General features: G+C 40.7%; 2 protein-coding genes and 1 non-coding gene across 4 annotated transcripts in view; all 3 read right to left on the reverse strand.

The window, feature by feature from the left end:
* Positions 1 to 1,682: 1,682 nt before the first annotated feature.
* LOC113911959 (60S ribosomal protein L10-like) lies at positions 1,683 to 2,110 on the reverse strand. The gene has a single exon (XM_027574954.1). The coding sequence runs from the start codon at positions 2,046 to 2,048 to the stop codon at positions 1,746 to 1,748; it is 303 nt and encodes a 100-aa protein (XP_027430755.1). The 5' UTR covers positions 2,049 to 2,110; the 3' UTR covers positions 1,683 to 1,745.
* Positions 2,109 to 2,242, reverse strand: LOC113917582. Its single transcript, XR_003518286.1, has one exon. It is a non-coding gene; the product is annotated as a small nucleolar RNA SNORA70 (small nucleolar RNA).
* A 3,262-nt stretch (positions 2,243 to 5,504) lies between these two features.
* LOC113934432 (calcium-binding mitochondrial carrier protein SCaMC-1) overlaps positions 5,505 to 23,825 on the reverse strand; it is a 49,541-nt gene continuing 31,220 nt past the window's right edge. For both annotated transcript variants that reach the window (XM_027615418.2, XM_027615424.2), the window contains exons 5-10: positions 22,562 to 22,720; positions 19,434 to 19,586; positions 15,751 to 15,858; positions 14,116 to 14,283; positions 9,777 to 9,927; positions 5,505 to 7,587 (exon numbers count right to left, since the gene is read on the reverse strand). In XM_027615418.2, the coding sequence (XP_027471219.1) occupies positions 7,403 to 7,587; positions 9,777 to 9,927; positions 14,116 to 14,283; positions 15,751 to 15,858; positions 19,434 to 19,586; positions 22,562 to 22,720 (924 nt within the window). In that variant the 3' untranslated portion in view covers positions 5,505 to 7,402. The remainder of the gene's footprint in view (positions 7,588 to 9,776; positions 9,928 to 14,115; positions 14,284 to 15,750; positions 15,859 to 19,433; positions 19,587 to 22,561; positions 22,721 to 23,825) is intronic.

The raw sequence follows: 23,825 nt of genomic DNA on the forward strand, positions 1-23,825 counted from the left end.
GCGAAATTTGAGGGAAATCAAGCTCATCACAGTTATAGGCCGGGTTGAAGGAGTTTAACAATTTAACAAGGCCAGTTTCATCACCTTGACTTTCTTTTTCAATTTTTGCTCACTTTTCTTGCAAAGTTATACAGGCCGTGGTACGCAGGCTTGACCCATCTGCAGTTTTTTTTAATGCTAAGTTAACAAGAGGAAAGAGATAATTGGGAAGTAAAGAAGAATTGCTTAAAAACACTCTAGGAGTGGTGTGGGGGAGGAAGGAGAAAGGAAGAAGCAAAGGAGGCCAGGGCCTGGCACCTTTTCTCAGTTCCCATTAGGCGGCGGGGTGGGGGGAGCAGGTAAACATCTGGTAGACTCTGTTGGGAGGGGGTACCCACATCACAACTGAATCTAACAGTTCTCTTCCCCACCCTAATTTCTATTTTCCTCTGATCGAAATTTGTAAATATTTCCACCTGTTTAATGGAATTCATGAATACTCCAGATTAACCCAAAAATACAGATTGAGTTGCCTGATTTTCTTATTAAATTCTTCTTCTGATGCTCATTGTTCCAGGGATACACCAGAGCATGTTTATCTCAATCTGAAACCTAAATTGTGTTTCTTTCAAAACATGTCAACCAGAGTGTAAGGAAAAAAACAAACCAACATTGATTGAAACATTGAAAATTCAACACGAATCAATGAAAACAACTTCTTTAAAAAATAAAAAAAACCTAAAAGAGAATGGAGCAAACTCAATTTTGTGGTGCATTTTGCTTGTTTGTTTTATTTTATTTTTACACTTATTTTACTGCCCTTGCACTTCAAGCTGGAATTACGAGTACACTTCTCAAATTATTTTAAGCAAATGAAAAAAGATTCAACACCCTATGAAAACAAGTATCTCAAAATATCTCCTATGGTCACAACGTTCATATCTGAACATTTAACTATAATCTTACATAGGACCGGTAATACTTGTGTTTGTTTGTTTGTTTTTCCAATCGTTTGTAATTTGACTTGAAAAACATGGAATTTTTCAATTTTGTCTAAAAAAATAAGAACAAGCCTTTCTCTCCTGTGCTACATATAAAGGACCTTCTTTGTCACCTTCTCTTCTGGAATCCCAACAGACCGACCCTACCTTCACTCCTCTAACCAAGGTAATGATGGTTTGTGCTGGAAATCTAAATCTGGCCCCAGGCAGCCCAGTGATTTTCCAGGTGGACGCAAAGGGAGAAAGCGCGAAGACAGGCTGTGCCCCTCTCCCGCGCGCCTGCGGCCGGCAGAACTGGGAGAAGTCTGCCACCTAGTGGAGGATATAGGCCAAGGCTGGTTACTTGAAATCGTTTTGTGCCAGGGTTTCGTGGCTGTCAAGAACCGCTTCTATAAATGGAGTCCTGGAGCCATGCTGTACCCTTTCCTGGCTTCCTTCCCTGTCTCATCTTACTTCCCCATCCTGCCCAGGAACCCTTACCTCGTGGTCTGCTTTGGAGACCAAACCAAAACAGTCCACCACCAATAGATCCGGACACAGCAGCAAACACATTTTATTTCGAGATTATGGAGGAACATAGCAGAAGAAGCATCTAACAGATCGACAAGTAGTTACTTCTAGGGAACAGGACTAGAGTAGGAAGGGGTAGAACAGAGGACTGATGTTTTCAAATAGGTACCTGTCCATGTGCTATTTTATTTATTTTTTGACAGGAAGTAGGATTTATTGGTGGGCATGAATAGGGAGGGGACAGTGCCGAGGTTCTCATGAGTGCAGAGCCCTCCATTTGTCCAAGGGGCCACGATTAGGGATGTATTTGACCCCACAGCCATCTGGGATGAGCCACTTTTCAGCCACCATGTCTTCAAATTCGTCCGCATTAAACTTAGTAAAGCCCCACTTCTTGGAGATATGGATCTTCTGGCGGCCAGGGAACTTGAACTTGGCCCTGCATAGGGCCTCAGTCACATGCTCCTTGTTCTGCAGCTTGGTACGGATGGACATGATGACTTGGCCAATGTGGACCCTGGCCACTGTGCCCTGGGGTGTTCCAAAGGCACCCCGCATACTTGTCTGCAGCCTAGATTGGAGATAGCATGAGGTCAGACCTCAGTGTCCACTGGAAAGGGCTATCTCCAAGGTCCCTTTGGGTAACCCATACAATCAACAGGCTGCACACACTTCCAAGGAGGCTACTGTTTGCAGCCATGGCACACTGGGCCCCCATGGAGAAAGAGCACAGTCGGCTTAATTGGCTGCAGACATGTGCTACTTTTATATAAATTTAAAACAAGCATTTAAAACATAAAGCAAACTAGAATACTGTGACAAATGGAATCAAAAGAAGAGAGCACAAACATATCTGCATAGCCTGGCCTGGGATCCAGCTTCCAATCCCTTAACTTTATTTGAACATGTCAATCATTTTTGAGTGGCAGCCATAAACTGGGATCAATTATTGCATGGGTATGAAGAGCTGAAAAATGCTCTCTGTGCAGAAAATTCACAAGTACAACTTTAATCATAATAATGGGGGATAAGTATACTTCACGCCTTGTGTTTTCACCGTGTAGGAAAAGACACACAGAATACACTGGTAATCACTGTGGCAATGGGAGGGGATTTGTTAAGTAAAAACGCTCAGTACTTCATGAGGCACTACTTGATGAAGAGGTTTTATGTAGGGCGCCACTGTATAGTTTTCATTTATAGGAAGGAACGTTTTGTGTCTGGGGTTTGGCATATTGTTTGTAGCTGGGGCTGGGTAGTCTCTGGATAGTACACCATGTCCCTAATGGAACATGGCTCCAGGACTCCATTTATAGAAGCGGTTTTTGACAGCCTGAGCCACTCAGGCACCCCAGTTTATGCCTTTTAAATGGTGGTCACCAGGCTGCTGTGGGAAAAATTCCCATGACCAGCACCTTCAAAGCCCTGCTGTTGTAAGCCTGGTGTCATTATTTTACTGGTCCTGTGTTATTGTCACAACAGGCAAAAAAACAGCCTTCCTATTTCATTTTGCATTGGATAATAGAAACTAGAGTTTTGTAAGTCCTCTGTTTGAAGTCAGTAAAGCAAAGGGTAGACTATGGCAAGAAATCCTTGGAAAATACAACCTCTGGGCTGAGGCTCTTGGCCATTTGTCATGTGACTATCCATCCATCCAGGAAGGGATGAGCTTGATTGTATTAGCGTTCCCAAAGCCGGTGCTGTTTATTTCCAAAGAGATAATTTATACAGTTCAACAAACGAAGGCATGAAATAGGCTGCAAAAGTCATAAATCTATTTTCCCTCTCCCCTCTCTCTCTCTCTCTCGGAAATTATGCATGCTTGATACTTGCAATGCCTGTATTAGAGAACCATATTTATGGTCTTTGGTGCCCCAAATAGGCAAATCTATAATTGAATAACATCATAAGCAATTATCAGTTATAAACAAGGATGTCAGTTCACTTCTTAGCCTAAGGGCCTGTCCACAGAGTTGTACCGAATCAACCTCTCATGCGTCTTCTGCCCAGGCCTCCTGACCCAGGGGAACTCCACTGTGGGGAATTCTGAAAAGGGGAGGGAATACCTCACCAGCAGTTACCACCTGATTGTACCATGAAAAAAAAAAAAATAGGGGGCACCTGGGTGGCTCAGTTGGTTAAGCAACTGCCTTCGGCTCAGGTCATGATCCTGGAGTCCCGGGATCGAGTCTCGAATCGGGCTCCCTGCTCAGCGGGGAGCCTGCTTCTCCCTCTGACCCTCTTCCCTCTCGTGCTTTCTATCTCTCATTCTCTCTCTCTCTCTCTCTCTCAAATAAATAAATAAAATCTTTAAAAAAAAAAAAAAGCCCCACCCCTAGAGGAGAGACATTTGAGTCTTGTCCTGGCATCCTGGAGACTGAGAAACGGAGGAAGGCTCAGCTGATATGCTTCCTGCGGTAGCATTGCTCACACACTTCCCCCCCCCCCTTGCCAGCCCCGCGCCACTCCAGCCAAACGCAGGGCCTGTACCTGCATCTCCTCTGCCTGAAATGCCCTCTCCAGACATTAGTATGGCCCATTCCTGTACGTCCTTTGGGTCTTTACTCAAATAGCACCTTCACAGCCAGGCCTTCTCCATCTCAAATTACAGCCTGAACCCCAGCACTGCCTTCTGCACTTACCCCCATTTACAATAGCACATATTTTACTCATTGTGTGTCTTCTCTGTCTCTTACCTCTAGGGAATCTCCATGAGGAAAGGTACTGTGTCTTTTGTTCAATGCTGTCCTCAGCCCCTAAAAGTGTCTGACACCAAGTAGGTGTTTAATAAATACCTTACTGAAATGAAAAATGAGCATATACATTCTTATGGAATAAATGGGTACTTCTGTTTTCACAGCAAACAGTGCTGCAGTGGCTGTGGCCAAGCAGCCGAGTATATGGCCAGGGGCCCACTGACAACCTGGGAACATGCACATTTGGTAAAAAAAAAAAAAAAATCAAAGTCAAAAAAACACAAAAAACAAAACTCACAAAGAACAAAAAACCATGTCCAACACCAGCCACAGGACTGTGAATGGGCTTCTTCAATCACACTGGGGCCAGAAGGCAGCAGTGGGTTCAGGCTGGGGCAGCTTGGACTTCAGCTCAGCTCTGTCCTGCACGGGACAGAGAAAGCAGGTGGAACATGACAGGGCACACTCTCCCCGACAGCAGGCTAAATGAGCTCAATCCACTCCATGCTTCTCCCAACAAGGGCATACGGCAAAGCAGGGAGAGGAGGGTTGCTGCCTGCTCCTCTCCACAAATACCCACCCTCCTGTGGTGCACATCTCAACCACCACCACCAATTCCACGATAATAAAAGGGCTGGAAACATTCCTATCGGGGGAGAGGGAAACCACACCACACTTTTATACATGCGCCCTGATGTACAGCTCAAAGAACAAAAGAGCATAGTATACGATCCCTGTTTGCCTGAAGATTATTCTCTTGGTGTGGATACAAGACTGAGAAATAAACCCAGCAGCATTTTGCTAACAAAGGGTCCCGGAGAGCATGATGATTGTTTCTTCCTGGCATCGGGTGGGCATTTGAGCTGGCATGCAGAAATTTCTTTGCAGTCTTACTTTCCTTATTTTTATTTTTTAAACCAGATTTTGTATTTAATTGTAATCTACAGTGTAAAAAAAAAAAAATGTCCAATCACTTACCAGTAAACTTACTCAGCTTTGCTTCCCACAGCTTCCAGATGAACCGATACTCCACCAAGTTGTGTCAAGAAATCCCTGGATTTGAATTCTCCCTGACACTGTGAACCCCTGGGGGTGTAAACCTAACTAGTAAATGTGGAATTTGGACATCAGGAGAAACATTATCTTATGCCAAAATGTATGACAGAGACAACTGCTGTCGCTGTTCAGGAGTCAGATGTGAAAATGATTATTCAAACTGCTGCCAGGGATAGAAACTGTACGATACAGTTGTTTTGGTTGGTTTTGTTTTTTTTTTTTTTTTTGTGGCCTATTTTTTTTCAAATGAGGAAACAAGTCATTTTTAAAACAAATATATAGCTTTTTTAATATAAATGTAAAGTACATATGCAGTATGACTGGAAATAAACATCTTCAACTCTGGGCTCTTTTCGAAAGACACAAGATGAAATACATTCAAAAGATACAAGATGCATGGATAAGTCACATTCATACCTTATAATGTTAAAGAGCAAACAATTTAAATTCATAATGAACAGTGACTGCTTTTCAGTAGCTTGAAACTCTAGTCATTCATCCCATAATTCTTATGAGTAAGAAAAGAAAAAGCTAATCATGTACCTTAATATGGTCATTTCTGGATTACTCAAAAGTATAAACCACCCTGAAGAAAAAAATAGAGTCCCATGTTTATCACAGGTATTCTAAAAATACCAAGACATTTATCAGGCATAACTAATGTATCAAAAACTATATTTTAGAATAATGTTTCACAAACACAAATTCAACATTTCTCTTTGGTTCAGAAAATATAAGAGGTAGGTTCAAATAAAGTAAGTGCCTATTACATCACTGGATTTTCACTAAAATGTTGGCAATTTGTAACAGAAATCACTAGAAATCAAACGTGAGTTTAGGAACTAAATTAAAAAGCTACAGAACAACAACTAATAAATATCTAAGTCCTAATCACACAAATCAAAACAAGATGGTTGACTACAAAAACGTTTTAGTAAAATGAAAAATATGTTAACAGTATTATAAATTTTCTGTATTGTAACATGTTCCTAAAACTTGGGGCAAGGGAGAATATGAACGTATATGTTTATGACTTAGGCCCTTCATTTAAACGTAGGTACCTACTACACAATATTAATACATACCACTGTTAAAATGCACTAATCTCCTAGGTTTGTGCTCTCCAAATTGAGAACTGCAGGTTCAAACAAATTCAACAGTGTGGGGGAAATGAAAATGTCACTCACCCATGATCAACCTACTTCATGTAATTAAGAAATGTCAGATTACCAAGATTGCTCCCTAGAAGCTTTCCTGATTAAAACAGAATCTGATCCAAGTAGGAAACAAAGGACAAAGACAAGAGAAGAAGCTGATATAAGAGGGTTTTTTTCTTGGTGCTTTTCAAAGCAATGACAGAATAAATAGAAGCTTTCAAATAAGTTGCCTTGTGTTGATAATTTAACAGTAATATACTGACAATCGGTGTGCCATTCCAGGAGCCAAGTAACAGTGCAAGGAAAATGGAAAAAGGCCCACTGAAACAAATATTATTTCATCACTCCTCCTTATACAAAAATACAAATGGACTAGAGTATTTGCATGCCCTAGAATTCTGCCACTTAAGTTCATTCTCATTCAGCTTCAAGAAAGATAAGGGTAGAAGCCATATACTTATTTGGCTGCTGTAGATATGTTTTCATGCAATGATTTTCCATTAATGGTTCTACAAGGAAATTTTAACAAGTCTATAAAGACATTCAAAATGCATAAAACAACACAAGTTTCAAGTTTTTCTCATCATTTTGTTTTGTAGAAAAAGACATTTATGTATTAAGGAACTGGCGTAAACTTGAACCAACCAAAATAAAGATTAATGATTTCTAATTACCACACAAAACATATTTAATTCGAGCAATACATTTTTTCAGATTTAGGACTCAGGGCATAGATGCGTAGAAAGGTACTAATAAGAAAAGATAAAATACAATTTTTGCGGCCTTTTCAAAATTGTATGAGCTTATCAAAACTATGATTTTTGACATTTCTGTATATATAAAATTGAGCCCAAATGTTTGAAGTAATCATTGATATGCTCTTCCTTTTTTTGTGAGAAATATAGGACTTCTTTTGCCACAGGCTTGTAATTCTAGGAGAAAAAGTCATTCCAGAGATTGTTGAAAACTTCAATAATCATGCTAAAGCAAAAAATTCAACATGTCATTTCTGGGATACTCCTAAAGTTTGCTTCATATTTTCATAAACCACATAACTGATGCCCACAGCGGGGAGCACCTTCATGAAGTTTGGAGTGATGCCTCTGTAAAGTCCTGGGATTCCTTCTTTAGAAATTATTCGTCGAAAGAGGCTAACCATGTTCATCTGTTTATTTCCTTCTATCATGGCTAGAAAAAAAAAAGAAAAGAAAAGAAACCAAGCTAATTTATTTTTTTTTTCAGATTTTATTTATTTATTTGACAGAGAAACACAGAGAGGGAACACAAGCAGGGGGAGCGGGAGAGGGAGAAGCAGGCCTCCCACGGAGCAGGGAGCCCGATGCAGGACTCAAACCCAGGACCCCGGGATCATGACCTGAGCTGAAGGCAGACGCTTAACGACTGAGCCACCCAGGCACCCCAAAACCAGGCCAATTTAATATTCAAGAATGTTTTGTTATTACTACCATATACAATTACGATCCTGAATGACATTCAAGAATATAATGAAAGGATAATATTTATCCCAAGGGGCCCAAGAAAGTACCCTTTTATGTAATTCTCCCTGCATGGCACTTGATAGTTCCATAATTATAATAACAATGATAACAACAGTTATTTGTTGAGTGATTACTATGTGTTAGATACTGGGCTAATTACTTTATCCACCAATCCTGCGAGGTAAGTATTATACCCATTTTATAAATGAGGAATTGGAAGCTTAGAGAGATGGAGAAACTTGGCCTGGTACACTTAGCCTGTAAGGGGGAGACCTGAGAGCAGTCTTTCTGACTCCAAAGTTCATACACTTTCTACCACCAGGCAATGCCACTGCCCCACCTCCTCATTAACTACGCACGGAAAAGAGAGTATAGTTCAATCCTGGGAATTAAGGGGAGCAGGGGGAGCACTTTGGGGAACTTGGGAAAATGTAGGGTCCTGGGGCAGTGCAAATGACCTCAGGAGGCAAGAAAGGGGGAATGGGGAAGCCCGTGTTGCTGGCACAACAAAGACAGGGGCGGGAACATGCATGTGCTAGGGGACGCAGCTGACTGCCCATGTGGTCATTACACAGAGGGCCACCCAGCGGCGGGAGGCAGAGAAATAAAGTGGGGCCAGATTACTACAGGCTTTGAAATTCCCACTAAGAACTTGAGATTTTATTCTGAAGACACTGGAGAGTCACAAAGATTTCTGAACAAGCATAAAATGATCAGGCCTTGGCTTTAAAAACAACAGCTCTATGGGCCACGGGAGGACAGAAATGGAGTTGGCAGATGGGAAGGGACGGCTTGCCAGGTGATGCTGTCAATCAGACGGCCTGGGTTTGAAGTCTAGCTCCACTATTTGCCAAATGTAAAAATTTAAGGAAGTTACTTAATCTCTCTTTTGCCCCAGTTACTCATCTGTAAAATGCAGATGATATTAGTATCAATGCCAAAGATGGCTGTGATGGATAATGAGAGAATACTTTTGAAATACTTAGTTACTAACTTTGCATTTTTCTCTCCAGCCACATGATCATTCAGTGCCTCAAACAGTCCCCATTTCTCCTGCCTCAGTGCCTTCACATATATTTTTCCTCAGGCTAGAATGCTCTTTATTTTTCCAGCCCACCCATCCTTGTCCAGCTAACTCCCACCTGTCTTTCCAGGTTGAGCTTAAATAACAATGTTCTCAGGCTCCCAAAGTAAGGTTAGAGCTCCTTGCTCTGTGCTCCCCTAACAAAGGGGAGGTGGTGTAACAAGACTGTTTACTTGTTGACCGTTTGTCTTCTCCACTCAACAATGGCAGGGACCACATCTGACTTGTGGACCGCTCTAACCCTAGCATCTGGCAGAGTTTCCAGCACCTGACCATTGGGGCTCTGGAAGTATTCGTTAAGTAATGAGTGACGGCTTGGTTGGGGGTGGGGCGGTGGTCAGTACTTGGAAGAGAGACTGGAGATAGAGCTGTAGATACCCAAGGGGCACTATTTAAAGAAATGACAGTGGGTGAGTGAGACTGGCCAGCAAAAGAGCCAAAAAGAAAAGAAAGGCACAGGCTACATACTCTAAATAGCAATAAAAGCCAGCAAGTCTTAAGAAAAGAGACTAATCAATGAGCTGGGAGAAAAGCCAGGACACAGTGTAATCAAAGCCAAGGGAGGGGCACCTGGGTGGCTCAGTCTGGTAAGCGTCCGACTCTTGATTTCGGCTCTGGTCATGATCTCAGGGTCGTGAGGTCAAGCCCCACATCAGGCTCCCTGCTCAGTGCAGAGTCGGCTTGGGTTTTTCTCTCTCCCTCTGCCCCTCCTCCCACTGCTGCATGCTCTCTCTCGAAAATAAATAAATAAATCTTTTTTAAAAACAAAAAACCAAAAAAACCACAAAACCCACCTTGAGCCTGCATGCGTGTTCTCACCAAAGCCAAGGGGTAGCTGGCCAGCTGACCACAGGTGCTGGATAAGGCACCACATCCCAGCAACACCATGACTCCAGGGTTTACAGAGTCTTTGGCATAATTATCAAGCCAATGGGACTTCAGGAGCTGCCGGAGAAACAGAAAAGAAGAGAAACAGTGAACAACTACCTTAACAACTGCTTTCACTCAGCATGAACATTTCGTTAGCCACTCTTGTCCTTACGAGAGACGGGCCACACTGCTGCAAGATCAAGTGGCCCATTCCCAGGAGCAGAAGGCACTGTAGGAAGCGGCAGCTCTGCAGAGAGCGGGCAGGTGGTGGGGAGCCCGTGGGGACTCAGAACACATGAGGTTTGCTCTGGTTGCTCATTTTCTTCTAAACAAATGTTAAGATCAACAGCACTCCCAATGCAGTATCTCAAGAATATTTCCTACGGTGAGTATTAATAAAAACAATATAATTCTGCTAATTGCATCTAATTTTGTACTTTACACATATGTTATATTTCATTTAGTCCTTTCCCTGAGGTGGAGGTATTCTTCCAATTTTAGAAATGAGGAAAATGAGTCTCAGTGGATTTTTTTTTTTTAACAAGGGTGCAGAATCAAGTGTACTGATCCCCAGGCTGTGCCTTTCCCCCTATTATCCTACATCCTTGTATTTCCATTAGAAGGCAATGACGGAAAATAATTGTATAAAATGCATATGCTAATCTACTTTTTAAATATATAATATTTTCAGTATAAGAATCTATGCTAATATGTGGGGGAAATTATTGTTATTGGTAGCGCAAGCATAGTAATATACTACCTAAAGCAATCTATGGATTCAATGCAGTTTCTACTCAAATCCCCATGGCAATTTTTAAAGAAAAAGAGAAAACCACCCTAAAATTCATATGGAATCTCAAGGGACCCCAGTGAGCCAAAATAATCTTAGGAAAGAAGAATAAACTTGGAGGCCTCATACTCCCTGATTTCAATAGATCCTACAAAGCAACAGTAATCAGACAGGGTGGTATTGCCATAAAGACAGATACACAGATCAGTGGAACAAAAGAAAGTCCATAAATAAACTCAAATATATGGCCAAATGATCAACAAGGATGCCAAGACTACACACTGGAGAAAGAACAGTCTGCCACAAATGGTGTGGGGAAAATTGAACATCCACATGCAAAAGGATAAAGTCGGACCCTTACCTTACACCATATACAAAAATTAACTCAAAATAGATTAAAGACCTAAACAGAAGACCTAATACTTTACAACTTCTAGGAGAAAACATAGCATAAAAGCTTCAGGGCACTGAATTCGGCAATGATTTCTTGGACATCAAAAGCACAGGCAACAAAAGCAAAAAGAGATAAAAGAACTTCACCAACTTAAAAACTGTGCAGCAAAGGAAACAATCAGCAGGGTGAAAAGGCAATCTATGGAACGGGAGAATATATTTGCAAACCACACATCTGATAAGGGGTTAATACCCAAAATACATAAAGAACTCCGATAACAATTTAAAAAATTAAAAATGGGCAAAGGCAACAGATATATGAAAAGATGCTCATTAACAGAACATAATAAAAAAAAAGATGCTCAACATCACTAATCATCAGGGAAATGCAAATCAAAACCATAATGATATATCACCTTACACCTGTTAGAATGACTAGAATCAAAGAGACAAGAAATAGGGGCTCCTGGGTGGCTCAGTTGGATAAGCATCTGACTCTTGATTTGGCTCAAGTCATGATCTCAGGGTTATGAGATGGAGCCCCGCATTGGGCTCCATGCTTGGCGTGGAACAAGATTCTCTCTCTCCTTTTCCCTCTGCCCTTCTGCCTACCCCCATGGCTCACACGAGAAGAGGAGAGAAGAGAAAAAAGAAAAGAAAAGGAAAGGAGAGGAAAGGAAAGGAAAGAGCAAGTGTTGGAGAATATGTGGCACAAAAGGAACCTTCATGCACTGTTGGTGGGAATACAAATTGGTGCAGCCGCTGTGGAAAACAGTGCAGAGGTTTTTCAAAAAATCAAAAGTGTAACTACCATACAATCCAGCAATTCCACTACTGGGTATTTACCCAAAGAAAACGAAAACACTAATTTATAGCCCTATGTTTACTGCAGCATTATTTATAATAGCTAAGATATGGAAGCAACCTAAATGTCCATGGATAAATGAATGGATAAAGAAGATATGGGGGGGGGGATGTGTGCACGCACACACACACACACACACACACACACACACAGGAATATTACTCAGCCATAAAAAATAAGATCTTGCCATTTGCAACAACATGAATGGACCTAGAGAGTATTATGAGGGTATTAAGTGGAATAAGTCCGAAAGAGAAAGACACGCACCATATGATTTCATTTATATGTGGAATCTTTTAAACAAAACAATGAACAAACAAACCAAAAAAAAGTAGAAACAAACTCTTAAATACAGAGAACAAACTGATAGTTGTCAGAGGGGAGAAGGAGGGAGGGGAGAGGCAAAATGGGTGAAGGGGAATGGGAGGCACAGGCTTCCAGTTATGGAAGGAATAAGTCATGGGCATGAAAGGCACAGCATAGGAAATACAGTCAATGGCATTGTAATTGAGTTGTATGGTGACAGATCACAGCTACATTTGTGGTGAGCAGAGCATAACATATTGAGTTGTTGAGTCACTATGTTGTCCCCCTAAAACTAACATAACATCGTGTGTCAACTATACTTCAACAAAAAAAATGGGCAAAAAATTTTGACATTTCTCCAAAAAAGATATATAAATGGACAAAAGCATATGAAAAGATGCTCAACCTCACATATTATCAGAGAAATGCAAATCAAAGGCATAATGAGACATTGCCTCACATCTATCAGGATGGTCACTATGAAAAAAAAAACAACACAGAAACAGAAGCTACCAAGTGTTAGCAAGGATGTAGAGAAATTAGAATTCTTATGTACTGTTGGTAGGAATGAAATAGGGTACAGCTACCACGGAAACCAGTTTGACAGGTCCTCAAAAATGGGTAAGAGGGGCATCTGGGTGGATCAGTCATTAAGCGTCAGCCTTCGGCTCAGGTCATGATCCCAGGGTCCTGGGATCGAGCCCCGCATTGGGCTCCCTGCTCGGCGGGAAGCCTCTGCTTCTCCCTCTCCCACTCCCCCTGCTTGGGTTCCCTCTCTTGCTGTCTCTCTCTCTGTCAAATAAATAAATAAAAATCTTTAAAAAAAAAAAAAAAGGGAAAGAAGCCAGACAAAAAAGGACAAATATTATATGATTCTACTTGAAAGAAATAACTGGAATGGACGAATTCATAGAGATAGAAAGTAGATTAGAGGTTACCAGGTGCTGGGGGTGGGGGGAGAGTGGAGAATTATTTCAAAACAGTAACAGAATTTATGTTTGGAATCATGAAAAAGTATTGGAAATAGATAGTGGGGATGGGTCACGACATTGTGAATATAATTAACATCCCTGAGTTGTATCCTTAAAAATGGCTAAAATGGCAAATATTGTGTTACATACATTTTACCACAATTTTTAAATTAAATTTTAAATTAAATTCCAAAGGCCACTGAATTGTAAACTTTAAATGAATGAAATGTATGGTGTGTAAATTGTATCCTAATAAAGCTGTTTAGAAAGAAAGGTATGGTCCTCTAAGAAAACTTGCATTCCACATTCCATATCTCCCCTCTGCTACAGGCTTACTCCTATCACAGCAAAACTCCCCCCACCCTGAGCCTTAGCAGCTGGCTTGTCTCTCTCCCCGACCAGAACTAGTTTTTTCAAAGCAAAAACCAAGATTGTTTGTCAGATTCGTAAATTATTAAATGGTTTAAATGGCAGAGTTGATCCAAGATTTGCGGTCTAAGTTGTCTTTTCAGTGCCAGGGATGAATCTGTGTCATCCATATCAGTCTCTTGGCTTTATGATGGTAGATTTTAACAAAGAAAATGTGCCCTCTTTGATTATTTCCTATTCCCTCAAAAAAAATCCCTCGTACCATCGTCTAAGCTGAAAAATTATATATTACATTATAATTCTATAACGATTATCTTATATAACGTGAGTTTGTGCTCTTCATTTATTAAAATAATTCACAGGGAAATCTGATACAAAGATGACCACAGGCATATGGGGTCTCACATTCAAGGTACTGGAAAAAAAATGATCAAACAATGCACCCCTGAATCTACTTTTAATCACAAACTATTTCCTGGTATATATGTGCTTCTTTACATAAAATCAAATTCTAACAATAAGAACTATTTAACTACATTTTCAGATTCAAAATATTGCTACAGACTCACCTCATACACAGCAAGATCTATACCTGCATAAGGTATGATGCCTAATAAGTTGGGAACATAACCTTTGTAAAAAGCTCCCATGCCTTCATGTTTCAAAATCTTCTTGGCACAATCGAATATTCCAGAATATTGTCCAGTTTTGCCTACAGCCAGCCTGGTTTTCATAACCTAGTTACAAAAGAATGTAACAGATTATCATTTATATGAATTCTGTCATCATAGAATTCAAAGGAAGTAATTCTACAGACAACAAATACCTAGCACATATTGTCTCTCAAATGACTGCCCAATCTGTTGATGTGTTATCCCTCACATATAACGTCTACTGAAGGGCTAACACCAGAGCCAAGAAGACCTACTTATTGTAAAGAGGATCTGAATGAGGGCAGAGGAAATAGAAAATAATTCACAGATGCCTTAAAATTGACTTGTGACCAATTAGATACGGAAGGTGAGGGAAATGGTAGCGTAGAGGGTGACCCCAGTGTTTCTAGCTTGGAACACAGGAGGGGGACAGCAGGGAGGTGGGAAGGTTATGTTATTAACTGAGAGGGAGGATATACGAGGAAGACTGTGTATTCAGTTAGGATATTTTTTGAAGGGTGTGAGGAATATGAACAACCATATTAAGATACTTGTAAGGAAAGCTACATTAATATGCATACCACAAAGGTGAAGATTAAGGGTATATTTTGCTTAAATCTTACTAGTTGTTGAAAAACCCTTTGTCATATCAATAAAGATAGCCACATCTACAATATTATTTTTGCTCTAAAGCAAGAATTGACAAGCTTTTCCTGCAAAGGCAACATAGTAAGTATTTCAGTCTTTGCAGGCCTAAAACTTCAGGTCTGTTGCATATTTTTAAAATCCTTTTAACCAACTTTTCAAAATGTATAAAGCCATTCTTAGCTCAAGGGCTGTATGAAGTACTCCCCAGTCTCATGGTTTGCCAACTGTCTAATGGTAGGATGTCTAGTGAGCACTGCCATCACCTCATCAAATCTACTATTAAACTTATGGTACAGAAACTCTTTGGAGAAGAATGGGTGCTGTCATTCTTATCAACATTGTGGCAGCCAGCCTCTAAGAGGGCCCCCAACTATCCCTGCCGCCTGGTGTTCACACCGTTGTGTGGTCCCCTCCCACTCTCTCCCGGGGGTGGTCTGTGTGACCAAGAGAAGACAGCAGAAATGACAAAAGACTGCAGCTTCCATCTTGAGTGCTGGCTAACAATTCTCTCTCTCTCTCATATTACCGACTTGGGAAAAATAGCTATCGTGTTGTGGGGGTACTCAAAATAGACAATGGAGAGACCCCTGAGATAAGGAACTGACACCTCCAGCTGTAATAGCCAAGGAGGCTCAGCAACAAACACGTGAGAGAGCTTGCAAGCAGACCCGTCCCCAGTTGAACCTTGCAGTGACTGCAGCCCTGACCCACACCTTGACTCCAGGCTCAGAGGAACCCTGAGCCAGGGGCACCCCGCTAAGCTACTCCCAGATTCCTGACCCACAGAAACCGTGAGATAATAAATGCCTGTGTTAAACTGCTAGTTTGGGGATAACCTGCTGCCCAGCAATCGATAATGAAACGAACACCACCAACACAGTCAGACTTCGCAATGGTACTTACCTCCATGGGATAAATAATAGTCTGTGCAGTTGCTCCGGCCAGGGAACCAGAGATAAACCTCTCAAAGGTTCCTACTTTTTGTCCTTCCTCAGTAAGCAACTTCTTGTACTGTATAAATACATTTAAAAATGTAAATTAGTACCTGCTATAGACTGAGTCACGTCTCCCCCTCCCAACAAATTCTTAGGTTGAAGCTGTAACCCCCCACTGTGATGATATTTGGAGATGGGGCCTCTAGGAGATAATCAGAGTTAGATGAGGTCATGAGGGTGGGGCCCTCGAAAGGCTTAGTGTCCCTAAAAGAGACACCAGAGAGTTTTCTCTTCCCCGCTCCCTCCCTCTCTTTCTCTTTCTATACACACATGTACTAAAGAAAGGCCATATGAGCACACAGCAAGAGGGTAGCCGTGTGCAAGCTGGGAAGAGAGCCCTCCCCAGCAGCCAAATTGGTCAGCACCTTGGTCTTGGATGCCCCACCTCCAGGACTGTGAGAGAGTAATTTCTGTTGCTTAAACAACTAATAAGGTATTTTGTTATGGCAGTCCCAGCTAAATAAATACCAAAATACAAATCAACTCCTCGTAATCAATTAATTGACAATATGATGGTGTTTTTCCAAATGCAGACACTGCATTAACAATACCCAGAAGAAAAGCAAAGCTTAGATGCTAAAACATTCGGTTTACCGGACAGTGGTTGTTAAGTTCGATTTCCCCAGAACATAGATGTTCCACAGATGGGACCAGTCACTCCTATGCTAAAACACAATAATAGCATTCTTTCCCAGAAAATATAGGGCTGATAAAGTGTTCACAATTTTTGTATGTTTTCCTCATAGATTTTCTTTCTTTTTTTTAAGATTTATTCATCTGACAGAGATGGAGAGATAGAGAGAGAGAGAGAGAGACAGAGCACAAGTCCGGAAGCGGCAGGCAGAGGGAGAAGCAGACTCCCCGCTGAGCAGGGACCTGATGTGGGGCTCAATCTCAGGACCCTGGGATCATGACCTGAGCCGAAGGCAGACGCTTAACTGACTGAGCCCCTCAGGTGCCCCTAGCTTTTCTTTAAGACGAGTTTATTTTCATCAGTATAATTAAGTGACACATACTAACAAAACAACTGAGAAAGACATTTCTGTGGGTAACACATATAATTACGCTACCACATCAACCCCAGAGTAAACGTTATTCCTATTACCATTCTCTTCCTACAGCTTGGAAAAAAAGGCTCTGCCCAAACACAGACTGGTCGCAAACCAGATTCCTTGTTTTAGAGAGGTGAGGTGAGTCTACAGAGGTAATTAACCACTGACCCAGGAGGGAGAAGTGGATAAATCAAAAGAGAGAAGCGGGAGGCTAATGGGGCTCCCAAAGCCACCCTAAAATCCTTTTGTCTGTCCTTTTCTTTTCCATTTGTTACAACACCTATTTAAATGTTTCCATTCTCTCCCAGCTTCCAATACCACTTCCTCCCTTATTCTCAGGAAATGTCCTTTCTTGGGAACTCAAGGAAGAACAGAGGCCACCAAGCAAGAATATTCCTGCCCACCCTCCACAGAATGATCCACAGCCACATACATTTTCTTTCTTCCCAAGGTGACAGAAGAAGAGTTCCCATGCCACCAAAGCCAATCCTTCCCAGGGCCTTGGATGGCACCCATGTCTCCCCGGCCCTTCCATCCCCACACATACTTCCTGTGAACACTTGCTGCATTCACCAGCCTCTCCCTTCTATACTTTTAACATGCTTCCTTCAGCCAGCGGCACATTAAAATAAAACTTATCAAAACCCTCCCTCTGCCCACCATCTTTCTTATCTATCACTTTCCCTCATTTCTTCTCCTTCCCTTCACTCAACTCAAACTCCCCAAAAATGTGCCTACACTGTGCAATTTTCGTCAGCCCCTGGTTTACTTTCACTCATTTCAGAATGGTTTCTCATCTCTTCACTTCCCTGGAACCTCTATACCAAGCTCTCCTATCTCTGGATTGACAAATCCTTTTTTATCCTCTCACTTCTAGGCCATCAGTCTCTGCATTTCCTCCATCCCTCTGGCTATTCCTTCTCAATCCCCTCTACAAGGGGCTCCTTCTTCTTCTCTTGGGGCATATTCCCAGAATTCTTCCATTCTATAAGTCTTCCTCAGTGATCCATTCCAATGGCTTCAACTCAAAAACCACCTGTCCATCAGAGATCAAAAGTCCTACTGGACAGCTACCTATTCATGTTGCAGAGATGCCTCAAACTCAGCATGTCCAAAATGGAACCCGTCATTGTACCCCAAAATCTATTCCCCTTACTGTATTCTCCATGTACGTAGTTGCCCAAAGTAGGCCCCAGAGTATCATCCTTGATTCCTCTTTCTTTCTCGCTTCCATATCCACTCAGTCAGTGAGTCCTGTTGATTCTATTTCCAAAATATTTTTCAGTTCATTTCCTTCTTCTTCAGTTTCTCCAGCCACCACCTTATCCTGGTGCTCATCATTTCTTACCTGGCTGATAGGAATATCCTTAAATAGCATCCCTGCCTCCAGTCTGGCCTCACTCTCCTCTAATACATCCTCCATTTTTTTCCATGTTGATCTTTCTTAAATGTAAATATACTCATTTCACTTCTCTATAGAAGATGCTTCAATAGGTCGCTCACCCTCTTCAGGATAAAATCAAGACTCCTATTATACTTGGCTTCTGCCTACCTGTCCAGCCTGCTTTTGTCATTCTCTTCCCAGAAACACACTCTGCTACACACTGGAGCCAAATGAACCACCTTCAATTTCTTTAGTGAGCAATGTTCCCCTGTGCCTGCATTTCTGTCCACACGCCACTGCTTCTGTTCGAAATACACATCTTTCCCTTCACCTTAGTGGACCTGAGATTCAGGCAGGCTTGGGCTCAAACTCCAGCTCAGGGACTTCTGTGTTTTCAGTCCTTCAGTAAGGACTCGCTGGCACTGGGCAAAGTCGGGGAATACAAACCTGAAAACCAGTATTGCCTAAGGAAGCTCACAGTTTTATTAAGGAGAGAGATAAGTACTGAGATAATCAGAATTTAATGTGAAAGTGCTATAACAGAGGGAGACAAAAAGAACTGTGACAATGAAGAAGGTTTCCTGGAGGAAGTAACTCCTGAGTCAAGTCTTGCAGGATGTTCGCTACTATCTGACATTCATTCAAAAAACACTTACTGAGCAATTATCACATGCCAGGCTCCAAGCGCTGGAGTCCATGGAGAAGCAGGCAAGCCCCTGCCTTCAAGGAGCTTTCACTCTAAATTCAATTCAACTTCATGGCAATGTCATATTACACACAGGAATTCAACTTAAAAGTTTTCCTTCCAGATGTCAGACTGGGATGCTTTCATAAAACTTAGGTTAGCATGCAGCTTCTACTCTGAATTCAAAATGAATAAGCAAAAATGCTCTATTTCCTTTAAGAGCTACTATGAAAAGAATACAGAAGTCTTTTTTAAAGTAAATAAAATGAACTTAAGAATTCTAAAGTTTGGTCATAAAGAATCTGAGTTCATGTAGTTCTAATCTCCTGGAAGAGAAATTCCTCCTGGAGTACACATGGAAAATTATTATAGAGTAAAACAAGAACCCAAAAAGCACTATATGTTCATTGCTATTGAATCAGTTTATTAACTCCTCTTTGTTAATAAATTCCAGAGGTGACAACAATTACCTGTTCATATGCCCAGAACTTAACAGCTGTCTCAGGAGCAATTTTAATGACATTTGTGCCATTTCCTCTCCAAAGGGAGCGGACACCTCCTTCTCTCACCATCTGTCGAAAGCCATTGTATATGTTCATTTTGCCTGATTTTGAACCATGGACCTAAAAATAAAAGCAAAAGGATACAAAACATTGGTGGCATGTTACTGTTACTATTTCTAAAGTAACTGTACAAACCACCCTCTTTATTTCAATACTATTTATTACTGCAAGAAGATGTATTTAAAAACAGAATATAGAAAGTTTGGATAATGTATAATGCTAGGAAGAATTACTACCAGCATTTTAGAGGCCTGACTCTAAATCTAAAACTAAGAAAAATCAGTATCCTCAGTGTGGGAAAGCAGAGTGGACATGATCTAAATTAAAATTATTATGAACAACATTCATAAGATAACATGAACCAAATTATATATTAGGCTATGGAACACCCCTTGGAATGCAAACAAGTTCAGTTTAAGAAAACTTTTAAAAATATACTGCAGGTAATATACTATCTCTCCCCCCACCAGAAGTAATACCAATATGAAATATAAATGGGTCTGAAAACAATTTTGTATTATGTGTATCAGAGCCACAGACACTGGAATGCACATAGCCTGGCACCAAAAATAAAAATTGTACCTTCTATGGCTTATCTCAAAGCCTCTCTAGGCAATAAATTCATGGCAGCATGAATGCCTCACCCTGTGAATACCTGGTTTAGACTACAGATGTGATCACTGTTTAAAAAACACTAGACCTTATAACTGCCTCCATGTAAAAACAATTAAATCCAATAAGCCAAAAACGCATAAAGAAATCAGCTCTCTTCTGACTGTTTTGGCTCACACAAAATGAGTGACTACTGTAAAAAAATAGAAAAACAAGATGTGAGGGGCTGAAGACTAAAAGTCAGTCACGTGGGCAATGTGTGGTTGATCCGCAATAAAGACTCTGGAGGGGTGCCTGGGTGGCTCCGTCATTAAGCGTCTGCCTTCAGCTCAGGTCATGATCCCAGGGTCCTGGGATCGAGTCCTGCATCGGGCTCCCTGCTCAGTGGGGAGCCTGCATCTCCCTCTCCTTTCTGTTCATGCTCTATCTCTGTCGCTATCTCTGTCTCTCTCAAATAAATAAAATTTTCAAAAAAAAAACAAAATAAGTATGTAGCTAAAACCTGAGAATTAAAAAAAAAAAAGACTCTGGACATCAAAGACGTGGGTGAACTTTCTTGGTCGGTTTGCAACACTGTGCATACACTGTCACACCTCAGTGTCAGGAAAGTAACACATCATGACTTCCCCCAAGAGAAGATAATAAAAGCTCTGCATTTGGCACCGTCCCGGACTTGTCCCAATATGCTTCTTTATTTCGCCGATTTTAATCTGTAACTTTGCCTTGTCATAAAACACAACCAGGAGTACAAAAGCTTCTAGTGTGTTCTGTGAGCCCTACTGAATTACTGAACCTGAAGGTAGTTTTGAAAGACCCCACCCAGTCACCCCACGGGTCTTGCAAGAAATAAAGTCCAGAGATATTTGTTTTATTTTAAATAAACGTCACAATAAAATACAACAAAGAAAAAGAGGAATGCTTATACAAGCTCTCTCAAAGTCAATGTGCTATCATTCCTAAAGAAAAACACAAGCGCCAATTCCTTCTCCTTTTTCTTTAAAGCACTATTTTTACCCCTAAATATATTTTGAGATTTAGGCACATTCTGAATGGATGCTTGCTTAAAATATCGTCAGAAATCTCTTTATACGTAAATCTGAGGACAGGTATAAAAAGTGTTGACCATAGGTGTGACAACACAACTTCTAAAACTATTTTTTAAGCAACTACTATATTCCAGTGGGGTGTTCCAGTGTATCCGGCATTTTTACATACTTTACATCATTTAATTCTTCCAACCAGCCTTGTTAGATATTCTTAATCCCACTGCAGGATGAAGGAAAATGAGACCTTGGGGGTTTCATGCAGTGTGAGAACCACAAGGTCTAGAGTCAAAGATACTTCCTTCCTCATCTAATTGTTGTAAAGGAAAAGTTATTTACTTCTCTGAGCCTCAGGTTCTCCACAGATAATGTGAGGATGAAATACTCACCTCACTGGGTTGCTAAATGGGTTACCATAATGAGCACCAAGTAAATATCAATTCCTTTCCTTTCTCTCTTTCTTTCCACTCTGAGCAGCCAAGACCACATCTTGCTAGTAAATAGCAAAGTCAGTCTATAAATCCAGGTCTTTTCTGCTAACCTCATCTTTAGAATGTTTTTAAAAATTATATCCTTGTTCCAAGATTCTAAACTTTGGAAATATCTCACTTTTGAGAAAATACATAAAACAGAAGGAAAATATTATCTCCTAAAATAACGGTTAGAGACCTTTTATTTATTATTAAAATATAATGTATTATTTGTTTCAGGCGTACAGGCCTGTGATTCATCAGTCTTATATAATACCCAATGCTCATTACAACACATACCCTCCCCAATGTCCATCACCCAGCCACCTCATCCCTTCCACCCCCCTCCCCTCCAGCAACCCTCAATTTGTTTCCTGAGATTAAGAGTCTCCTAGGGTTTGTCTCCCTCTCTGGTTTTGTCTTGTTTAATTTTTCCCTCCCTTCCCCTATGATCTTCTGCCTTGTTTCTCAAATACCTCATATCAGTGAGATCATGATACTTGTCTTTCTTTGATTGACTTATTTCACTTAGCATAATACCCTCTAGGTCCATCCACGTCATTGCAAATGGCAAGATTTCATTTTTTGATGGCTGCATAATATTCCATTGTATGTATATACCACATCTTCTTTATCCATACAGACTTTTTTTTTTTTAATAAACATTTGAAAAGTCATGGAATGCCAGAGATTAAAAGTCCATCACACACATGGACCCATAATTTAAGGTTTGGTGAAATACTCATAGGGACTGAATTCAGAATTAGTAACAATAGAGATTTCATACCTATCTTTTAAATGTAGAAAGGAAGATTATGGAGAAATTTTAAAACTTCTTTCTCAAAGCGGCACATTTCTCATCGTTTTAGCATATGTGGGAGATGCTGAGACACAAGATCACAAGGCTCACCTGCATCATGACTTTCAGACGGTCCAAAGGGGCCGTGCTTGTCCGAGAGACAGCACCCGCGATACCTCCTGCCAAGAGCTGCCTCCACCACTGCCCAGACTTCTTCTCATCTTCTGTGAATTCGTCTGGAATAGTTAAACTATCTCCAATGTCAATACCCTGTTAAGATGGAAAAAAGATCGCCATGCTCCCTCCGTTAAAAATAGATAACTCCAGAAGGTTCGCTGTAGAGAATCATGTGTTATTTTACAGTGAAGATCACCTTTATTCCTTAGAAAGTATACTACACCAATCTGAGCATACAGATGATTTTAAATAGCCTCCTCACACTAAATGAAGTGCAGGATCAGTTCACAAGAAATGAAAGTTGACCGTAATTACAAAGTTACAAAACCAACAATTACAACTTTCTTTCTTAAATAGATTCAGAGTAACTTTTCTCCTCTTGGTCTAAGTCAGAATGAAAGGTCAGCGGTTTATCAGGTGGGAATCCTTCTTAGCTAGGGAAAGAAATTAGTTTGTCAATTCTTCAAAGATACTCCCTTTATCTCAAAATTCTATCCATGTTATTCTTTATACCATGATACATGCTTTACTTAGACCTGTAAATAAAAATTAAATTAAAGCTATATATGTGAACACCCCAAAACTCATCTCCTATGTAGACTGCCTATAAATATCTTTATAGACTTGTCATTTAAAACATGCAACAGGTTCTTGAGGCGCCTGGGTGGCTCAGTCGTTAAGCGGCTGCCTTCGGCTCAGGTCGTGATCCCAGGGTCCTGGGATCGAGCCCCGCATCAGGGTCCGTGCCCCACGGGAAGCCTGCTTCTCCCTCTCCCACTCCCCCTGCTTGTGTTCCCTCTCTCGCTGTGTCTCTCTGTCAAATAAATAAATAAAATCTTTAAAAAAATAAATAAATAAAAAATAAAAAATAAATAAAACATGCAACAGGTTCTTTATAAAATTTAGCTAACAGGGAGGTACTGTTTAAAAATAATCCTTCCTCCAATCTATTTAATAAGCATTACCATAGATTACAAATATAACTTGAGATAAATGGAGTTCTAAAATGACAGTATTTTTACGAGTTTATTATCTAAATGATTCTGCTGTAAAGGATTTTATAGGTAGGAGTGTAGGGGTAAGAGGCTATATGCTATAGTAGTAACCTCCTCTTTCTTCACTTTAATATCAATAAAATGAATACACGATTGTTAACTACTATCTCCAAAGGTACAGCGAGAGTCTGATTATGCAAATA

This window comes from Zalophus californianus, chromosome 4 (genome assembly GCF_009762305.2).
Source record: "Zalophus californianus isolate mZalCal1 chromosome 4, mZalCal1.pri.v2, whole genome shotgun sequence".
Classification (NCBI taxonomy): domain Eukaryota; kingdom Metazoa; phylum Chordata; class Mammalia; order Carnivora; family Otariidae; genus Zalophus; species Zalophus californianus.